The 10,149-nt window shown below is 43.7% G+C and overlaps 1 protein-coding gene across 1 annotated transcript; it reads right to left on the bottom strand.

Moving 5' to 3' along the window:
- Nucleotides 1-3,059: 3,059 nt before the first annotated feature.
- Nucleotides 3,060-8,461, bottom strand: LOC111072119. The gene is made up of 3 exons (XM_022363772.2): nucleotides 8,167-8,461; nucleotides 7,466-8,107; nucleotides 3,060-3,726 (listed from the first exon to the last, which is right to left on the bottom strand). The coding sequence occupies exons 1-3, from the start codon at nucleotides 8,370-8,372 to the stop codon at nucleotides 3,060-3,062; spliced, it is 1,515 nt and encodes a 504-aa protein (XP_022219464.2). The 5' UTR covers nucleotides 8,373-8,461.
- Nucleotides 8,462-10,149: the final 1,688 nt, after the last annotated feature.

The following is a 10,149-nucleotide window of genomic DNA, read 5'->3' as shown; positions in this document are numbered from 1 at the left end:
ATAGTAGATATGATATGATATGTATGATATACGTATGATAGAGATACAAGTTTAGAGTGGTTATTATAAAATACCAATATGATGGCTTATATGGATATGAGAATTATTCCCATATAGAGTATGCCCATGATTGCTTGGGATTGGGATAATTATACAGAGCTTGTGGTGCAGCATACATACACACATATGTACATACATATGTACAAATTCGAGATCTACGTGGCTCCATTCGAAGCAAAACTACTACAATGTACATACTGTATGTACACTTGTACCCACAAGACAATCAATGCATAGGGTACCTCTGATTTTGGGAAATATTATTTAGCAACAAAAGAAGTAAGTGTCGGGTTGCTGTCTGGCGTTTGTGAATGGTGGCAAGCCAAGGTAGGAAGAGGAGCCAGGAGCAACGATACTGGAGCTCTTATTTAATTAAAATTTCATTAACATTCTGTGCTGTCACCGTGCGTCGGGTGTCGACTGGATCCATTGCAACGCGTTGGCAAAAGCCAAATGCAAAGTCAAACCCAGACCCGAAAGGCGGGGGCTTTGCTTACCTTACCCCTGTTACTCCTAGCAATTCGCTTTCTAACCGAGTGCTGCCGCTCCTCCTCCTCAACCATACAATACCATTCACAAGGACCCTGCAATTAAAATAAAACAAATAAATGTCGCCAGAGTGAAATGTGAAAGAGGAACGGGCCGCAGTGAGACATATTTCAGCATTGTAGATGAAGGTGCAGCAGCTAGAGCACCTTTGTTGCGCCTTCCCTGCCCCACATCAACAACAAAATCAAGAGCAGCAAGAGCAGCAAGAGCAGAAGCAACGAGACGACAAAAGCGAATTGTTGCTGAATCGCAGAGTCAAAGAGAACGACGAGGCGCGGAGGGGCTGGGCAGAGCGGGGCGGGGCAGAGCGTGCGGGACGACAGTCAAATACCAAAGTGCAGTTGTTTTTATTATCTTTTGACAACTGACAACGACAAATACTTGATATGCCGACCTTCACCCGGAAGTCTCCCGCGGCCTCCTTAACCCAGAGCAGCCCCCAAAATGTCCAATCCAGGCCAAAATGTCCAAACTGGCCTTCCACAATAAGGACATGACAACTGATTGGGCTCCATCCAACCCATAGTTTCGTGTCGTTTCCGAACCGTCAAGCGTGAAGATCGATGGAAAGCAGTGGTAGGAGAAAAATCAATTGGGTTTTTTACGGAACGATACGGTGGTTGACTCCTGCATGACTCCTGCCCAGCAGCCCTTGGTGGCTGGTAATCTCCAATCGATCGAAAATCAAAGCGACACCTCGATGTAAATTGTGAACCAACCACCAAATTTCTGTATTCAGCAATTCAGTTGAAAAGTTACTCCATTGAGCTCGCTCGTATGAACGGGCTGAGCTGTTCAAGATGCGGTTCTGCTCCCAGCTTACATCTTTGAGCTACTGGAACTGAGTAGCATTAGATATGAAACCTTCATCTCTTCTGCTTATACGAGTACATATGTAAGTTCATATAATCACCCTTACTTCCTTGAAGGCACCGATTAAGTGCGCCATAATCCGTTTGACAGCTGCATTCATTAGCCTTTCAGAAACGCAAAGATAAAAAAAAATACTAATTAAAAAAAACCAAATCAGAATTCATTAAAACGTTCTAGAGCCCCAATTTCATCCGAAAAAGTTGGTCTGACTCGTTCTGTGACTGTAGAGTAGTGTAATCAATCAGGACCGAAATGCCTAACGGAAGAAAAGGGAGTGTCCCCTTAGAAATTACAAAGTATAGGGACAAGCTTTTATTAGCCAGAGGCTTGGTCTGTGCTTGTCTGGGATCCCTTTATCCCGCATACGAGTCATCAGCAGCTGAAGGTTTGGCTCTGGGGGGTCTGGCCACTGTTTAAGAGTGAGGAGTAGCAATTCTTCGCACTGGCCAGGACGGGGATGGATGGCTAGGCATACGTATTGGCTAAGTACTTGTCGGTTTTGTCATAGTCACTGTCCGTGTTGGAGGACAGGAGGACAGGAGGACAGCAGGGCAGGCAGAATGGGCTGGCGGCTTGCCAGCTGAGGCACATTGAAAATGGATGAAAAGGATAAGTGGGCAAGTGAAGGGCAGCACTGTCGTCCTGGGCAAGCGATGCCCACACTGTACGAGCCCTAGCCTAGCCACCCGCACTCTCCGGGCTTAATGCTCTTTGAACTGGGAACAAACAACTAAAATAAAGATTGCACATGAGGTGGTGCTCAGTTGTGGCTTCTCTGTAATTGAATTAGCCGGAATACTTTCGACGTCGGACTGAACTAGGCTGCTGCAGGTAAGCGATGCAAGCGAACTCGATTAACGGTCTGGATCTTGTCGTTCCAATGCCCTGGGCCAGGGCAGGACAGGAATCCATTCGATTCCATTGGTCACCCTGCTCTGGAAAGCACTTCGAAGCCACTTCATAGCGGTCAGGTCAAAACGTTTTTTGGTACACAGCTAGTACATAAGTATACATATATATGTACATAATACATACATATGTATGTAATCTTAGCTTATGCAATATATTCAGCAGGGGGGTTGTGTCCATGTCATGTCATCAGAAACAGACACAAAGGTATTGGGGAAACCAGAGGGCAATTTCCTTTGGATATCACACTCTCTCTCTCTCTCTCTCTCCCTCTCTCTTCTCCCACCAACGAATTACCATCAGCCGTCCTTTCTCTTTCGCTCCGCCGAAAGGCGTGTGAACTCGGTGGGTGGGGGGACTCGTCAACCCGAAATTTTTTTGTTCATTTTGGCTATACAAATTATCCGATCAAACCCAAATCTGGTAGTTCTGATCGTTCTCTTAGTGGAACCCCAAAGCAAACACCGTTTCTAGCTGTAGCGGATAGTGTAATTGTAGATAGTCTATGAAAGATTTGAGGTTCTAATGGTCAGAATTACTGAATAGGGCCTTTGGAATCTCTTTGGGCCAGGCGTCAAGTCAAAGTCAAACGGACAGAGAGGTAAAGATCGAACGGGTCCAACTGCCTTGACTTTAGCGTATTTATGTGTAGGGCAAGGAGGCTACGGCTACTTTGGCCTACGATACATCCGCACCCCATCTATTTCGTCCAGACGCTGCCGCAGAGCACGTTGAGCAGCAGACAGCGGCACAACAGGCGGCCGTCCATGTTTCGAAACCACATAAATTGGTGCGGTGCTTCCAGCCAGCAACTCAAGGCCGCGGTTGAGTGGCACGGGCCGCCGTTTATCCGCCGCACGCGCCACCCAACGCTGCCAAGCCAGCTTTGACTGACGACCGCGCTCTGCAGCGATTTCTTGGAGCTCGGCTTCCTCACGCTGCTTGACCGACCTCTGTCGCTCTTGTTCCCTCATCTTCTTGAGATCCCACTGCTCCACCCGTCGCTGCACTTCTTCCGGCGTACGGGACGGCTTGCGCCCGGACCCTCCCGCCAACGTGCTGCCTCGAGGAGCGCTCTTTACTTGGATGAATGGCATGTGCGCCGATGTAGGCGTCTTGATCGAGGTCATAGGCTTGGAAGGAACGCCCGCACCTGAGTCGTCGCTCCCGAATGCAGATTTGATGCCGGGAATTCGAGCACCCAGATGACGCTGCTGCTTAGACGCCAGCCAGTCTGAGTAACACTGGTCGGACATCTGCTTGCGAACTCTCACGGCCACTGTCAAGCGATGAGCCTCACGTCGTTGGAGACGTTGTTGCTGGTAAGCCTCTTTTCTGTTACATAAATGGTGAGGTAAAAATGGTAAAAGGGTTAAAGAGAGGGTCGTTATAATTTTTCATTGAGGTACGCTCCGGTTTTCACATTCACTTTGCGTGTTCCTTTTCAGCAAAAAGTCATACTTTTCATTTTAAGGCGCTCTGGAATCCACTTTTGTGAATTTGTTTACTCTCTGTACTGTTAAGCGCAAAATTTACTCCTGTTATACCCACGCGTTAGTGCCAGCTCATACAAAAAGGCCTCTGTTAAGTTGAACAGAGATTTATCGATCGGGCTGCCACAGCTGTTAAGATGCATTCACTTTTTCTTTTGACCTGACCACTTTTTTCAGATCTAATTTAGAGGTTGGTTTAAATAAAAACTATTTATAAAAAGGGCACAAACTCAATTGCACTGGTTATAATGTCAAATTCATGTCAATGCATCATTAAGTCATCTATTTTTTTTCCTTTTGCAATTAAGATTTGTTTAGTTGTATAAAAAGACGTTTTTTTTTTCATTTCAGCGAGGAATTCGTTGCCTTTTGAAAACGGAAAAGTCTTGCGTTTTACGAGTGCGGGAGGGCCTGACTTTTCGTTTTGAAAAGTAAATCACAGTTTTTTGTGAAAGTGAAAACCGGAGGTTGCCTGATAATGTAGTAATTGTGTTTAATGTTTATTGCTGGTACTCAAAAGGTATAGGGAAGACGGCGGCAACCTCTCGTGCCATGCTCAAATATTGGCAATTGTGTTGTTTTATTTTCAAAATTAAAACAAGCGGCCACGATACTCAGTCAATTAAAATTTAGAATACTCGAATTTGATGTTTCCATTTTTTCGCTATTGTTTTTAATTCCGCTCTTTCATTACCATTAATTTGAAAAATGTTAAAACAAATACATCATGAAAATGTCAAGCCAAAATATGACGTGACGCAATGCTACCAGAAATGGGGCTAGTTACAAAATTGCAAGACTCTGCGAATCGGGTAGAACTTGTTGTTTTACCCACTTTGGGACGCAATGGAAAAAGCTCATGATATTAACTACATATTTATGATAACTGATAATGTTATCACAATGTATTCATTATTTGGTTTACCCTCACTTAATACTAAAGTCTATAGCCAGATATACTCATACGCAGGGCCGTCCCAAGTTAAATTTGCGCCCGCAGCGAAGATTTAAAGCGACGCCTTCAAGCTCCCTTTATATTCTTTATTATATTATTATCTTTATACATATTTGTGTAGGGCTGTTTTTGGAATCAACAACCCACAGCCTATATCGTTGGCTCTAGCGACCTGATTTTTTTTAGATTGTTCCTTTTTAGCCAATGATTTCCGCTAACGAACCGATATTTGATCCTCCCACCAGAAGTATAGAAAATTGGTAAGAGGGGAAGAGGGCAAAGGCAAGACTCAAAATGCAAAACTTAAAAGCACGAAGCAAGAGGCAAGAGGAAAAAGGGCTAAATTATGTCTACGGTAATCCGATCGATTGCAATGTGGTCTGGTGAGATAAGTCAAGCGTTCCTATCCGAGGTCCCTAGGTTCAAACTCTGGGCAGGATTACTTTTTTTGTTTTCTTAAACAAATCTTTTTATAACCGTACTCAAAGAGAGTTAAGGGGTATATTTTATTTGTGGTAAAAGTGGATGTGTGCAACGCAGAGGAGGAAAAGTTTTCGACCCCATAAAGTATTCTTGATCAGCATCAATAGCCGAGTCGATATAACCATGTCCGTCTGTCTGTGCGTCTTGATGAGCGCCTGGATCTCAGAGACTATAAGAGCTAGAGCTCCAGACTAATGTGATATCACACTGCTACAAGTGTATTTCAAAATTTCGCCCCGCCCCCATAAAGGACGAAAATCTGTGGCAGGCAAAATTTTAAAGATACGATAAAACCAAAAACGCAGTATTGTAAAGAATGGCCATATCTACCGGGTTGTCGAATCTGAATCAGATCAGATAATAATTATAGCCAGAATGAAGAAATTGATTTTCAGTTGCTTCCCCCGCTTCCTTTATCAAGAGACCCGCTTCTCATTCTCTTTCTCGCTCGCACACTCTGCCTTGATATGTACGCGAGTGCCCGCTGGCAAGGAAGATGTAGAATCTAAATGGTACATGTATAATCTACATGTTAGCTGTAGAATATACATTGTAGGTGTAGATAACAGATGTAGCAAAAAAGTGTAAAATTTAAAATTTTTTAGAATTCTACATAAATCATAAGCTCAAAAATGTATATACTGACTGAGTACGGGTATAAAAGTAGATTCGCGTCCCCAGAGCCGACTCACACGTTCCTTCTCGTTTATTGTTAAATTGTTTCTTTTGGGCCAAAGATGCTCCCAACTCGGAATAAAATCAGCATTATGCCTAGCAAATCAAACAAAGCGTGGTTCGGTGGGATAAGTCGAAACTGCCGATTCGGGGGTCCTCGGTTCGAGGCCTGCACTTTTTATACCCGTACTCAAAAAAGAGTTAAGGGGTATATTAGATTTGTGGTAAAAGTGGATGTGTGTAACACAGAGAAGGAAACGTTTCCGACCCCATAAAGTATATATGTTCTTGATCGGCATCAATAGCCGAGTCGATATAGCCATGTCTGTCTGTCTGTCCGTCTGTCTGTCCGTCCGTCTTGTTGAGTGCCTGGATCTCAGAGACTATAAGAGCTAGGGCAACCAAATTTGGTTTTCAGACTCATGTGATATCACACTGCTACAAGTGTATTCCAAAATTTCGCCCAGCCCCCTTCCGCCACCACAAAGAACGGAAAATCTGTGGCAGGCACATTTTTAAAGATACGCTACAACTGAAAACGCAGTATCGTAGAGAATGCCCATATCTACCAGATTGCCGAATCTGAACTAGATCGGATTATAATTTTAGCCAGAATGAAGAAATTAATTTTCTGTTGGTTCCCCTGCCCCCTCCTGCAAGAGACCCACTACCTATTGCTTTCTCGCTCGCACACTCTGCCGCGTTCAGTGCGCGAGAAACCCCTAGCGGAGGAGATGAAGAATCTTAATGGAACATGTACAATATACATGTTAGATGTAGAATATACATTGTAGATGTAGATCTAGATGCAGATGTAGCAAAAAAATGTAAAATGCAAAATTTTTTTTTTTTTAATTCAAAAATTCTATAAAATTATATGCTGAAAAATGTATATGCTGACTGAGTACGGGTATAAGTAGAGTCGCGTCCCCAGAAGCGACTCACACGTTCAGTCTCGTTTTTTTTTTTTCTTAAGCAAATCTTTTTTTTAGGCCACTTTTGCTTTATTATCCACACACCAGAAACTTGCATTTTAAAATTGACCAGCCAAACTATGGTTAGCATGTTGTCTGCATTGTCTCCTTTCAAAGCATGATTATGTATACATTTTGTAATGTTTGAAACTCTATTAAAAAAGAACCATGAACCATTACCGGCAAATACTTTCTGTGCGTGAATTCCTGACAAATCGCGGTCCATAATCCATCCATCATAATCTCTGCCCCCCACCACCCCTAGCTTTAAATTGGTATAAATTATCTTTGTATAATATGCAATTGGTTATGAGGAAAGAAGAAAACGGTAACCACAACCAGGCCCTCTCCCTTTCTAGTATCCCGCGCCCGTACCATGAAGCGTGAAACGGAAATTGAATGGGAATTTGTTGCTGATGCCATATCTTGATGATTGTATAGAGTTATAGATTTATCTTTTTTTTAACTTGAGTAATATCGGATCCCAGACTTACCTTTTCAACGTTAGCCACTCCTCATAGGTCCTGGCCCCCTTATCATGAGTCCTGACGTCGCAGGCCATTTCAAAACTACTCGCTCTCTCGCCAGCGCCCGCGATTCTATTGTGGTTCCTGGAGCCATGCGGCTCATGTACATCCCAAAAAGAGCTGGTTCCAGTTTCTGTACCAGATACCAGCGACATCTCCCGCTCCGCTGAGGGCAACGATGCTACAGAATCATAATTGTCGGCTCCCGCATCTGTCTGGGAGAGGCCGCTCTGGTCGGCCTGGTGATTAATACTGGTACTGGGCTCGAGCTCCAAGGTCCATTGTTCGGAGAAACGGGTTGAGCGGCGCGGCTCAGTGACCACCCGGGGGGTCTCAGCTCGTCGGGGACTGGTGACTGCCTGGCGCATATTCCTTAGCCGCGTTCTGGAGCCCTCCATCTGCAGGCCCTCTTCACCGGAAATTATTCTCTCGGAGTTCGGGTACTGAGGGCTCCGGAGCTGCAGCCTGAACACACTATAGCTGGGTTTTTCAGAAGAACACGGGGGGGACGAGGAAGATGGAGCACGGCTGCAAATGTTTGATTCAAGCTCGTCCTTTCGCTGATCCATGGTGGGGTAAGCCTCCTGGCTAAGACCCGGACTAAGGTAGCTGTAACAGATGATTGATAATGCTGTGATCTGCGACATCCTAATTGTTGACGGACTTACCCCAAGCTATGTGCGCTTCCTAAATTAACGTATTTCGCTGGCATCGCGGATTCGCTTCCCAGCTGAACGGGGACTACCGTAGATTCCGTTGCAGTCGGGCCATCCGTACCCACGTTGCCGGCGATGCCGATACCTCCGAGATGGCTGTACTCGCTTTCGGGACAGCGACAGTTCTCAGTCAGTTGGTGGTCACTGCCGCGATTCATACTGAAACTTGAGCTTCTAGAAAAAATTTTGGTCCTGAAAAACAAATTGAAATCCAAATAATAATTTTGTTCTGTTGCCTTACCGATTCTAGATTCACTAAACTTTAATTTCCAGCGGCCTACTGCCAGCATAATTTCTCCTTAAAATATAAAGTTGAATTTTAATTTGCCTTCAAGAGCCATTGCACTATCGGAGCGGGGGTGACACTGACTGACATTCCAACCTAATTCTAACAAATTCTAAGTGTCACAGCAGGGTCTAGAGCAGCGATGCCCAAAGTCAGCTTACGGCAGGGCACTTACCAATACTCCCAAACAAAAACACAAATACGAATAAGGGAACAGTGAAATCTCGAAGAAAACACAACAACAAAATCATAACAAAAGTCGGGTAACACCAATCAGAGAAGAGACAAAACCGGTTTTTGCTGGACGGATCGCATACACACAAAGTTGTCTGCATGTGTTGGGCTGGTACACAGCACAAACTGTGTATGCACACAAGAATTGATTTCCTATGCTGAGGGCAATTACAAAAACAAAAGGGCTCGGAGGGCAATGGGCCTGGGCATCGCTGCTCTAGAGATTTAGAGAGAAGAGATTTGGTTAAATAAACGGCTACAACACATTTCACTCGTAGAAAGCGTAAAAGTGATAGAAAGGTTATTGAATTTCAGATTATTCTGATTTAATATTTTAAATATGGACATTTTCGCCGAATGGCTAACCAGGACCGAAAAATAAAATGGTCATAGGGTCATCATCGTATTTTTTTTGTGTACACTACTCGACAAAATTGAACTTTTTATTTACGCTTTGATCCAAACCGACTTTTTCTGATAGGCTTTACATTTTGTTTAAGAATTATTATTTTGTTTTTCTATGGCGGAACTTTTTTTAAAGAATTTTTAATAAATGGTATTGTTTGCTTATGCTTTTTTTCGGAGGTCCGTCATAGAACATTACATTTTTTAGCTGCATCTTTTATCTACATCTACATATTCAATGTATATTCTACATCTAACATGTATATTCTACATTTATCATTTAGATTCTACATCTCCTCCGCTGGGGGTTTCTCGCGCACTGATCGCGGCAGAGTGTGCGAGCGAGAAGGAGAATGAGTAGCGGGTCTGTCTTTGGCTGGTGGACGCGGGGGAACCAACAGTAAATTAATTTCTTCATTCTGGCTATAATTATGATCCGATCTGATTCTGATCTGAGATTCGGCAATCTGGTAGATATGGTCATTCTCTACGATACTGCGTTTTTAGTTTTATCGTATCTTTAAAATTGTGCCTGCCACAGATTTTCGTCCCTTTGTGGTGGGGGCGGGGCGAAATTTTGAAATACACTTGTAGCAGTGTGATATCACATGAGTCTGGAAACCAAATTTGGTTACCCTAACTCTTATAGTCTCTGAGATCCAGGCGCTCAACAAGACGGACATGAAATGTCATTACTTTGCATTTCGAGGCATTTAGGTGTAACATATTTGCACAAAACCATGACTGAAAGTTATTGAGATCGGATTGCAAGCGAGAGTGAAATGAAATGTCCTTATACTGGACACAAAGTTTAACATCATCCGCATACATGAGTACTCGAGAGTTTGTTAATACTGAAGGCAGATCATTAATAAAGAGTGTGAATAGTAGGGGGCCTAGATGGCTGCCCTGTGGTACTTCCGAAGTAACCTTAACAGGTGAAGAGAAGGAGTTTTTGAAGAGGACTCTTTGAGACCTAGAACGAAGGTAGCTAGAAATCCATCTCAAAA

The sequence above is a fragment of the Drosophila obscura genome, unplaced genomic scaffold (assembly GCF_018151105.1).
Source record: "Drosophila obscura isolate BZ-5 IFL unplaced genomic scaffold, ASM1815110v1 contig_188, whole genome shotgun sequence".
In the NCBI taxonomy this organism is placed as follows: Eukaryota; Metazoa; Arthropoda; class Insecta; order Diptera; family Drosophilidae; genus Drosophila; species Drosophila obscura.
This window is presented reverse-complemented; position numbering and strand designations above follow the sequence as displayed.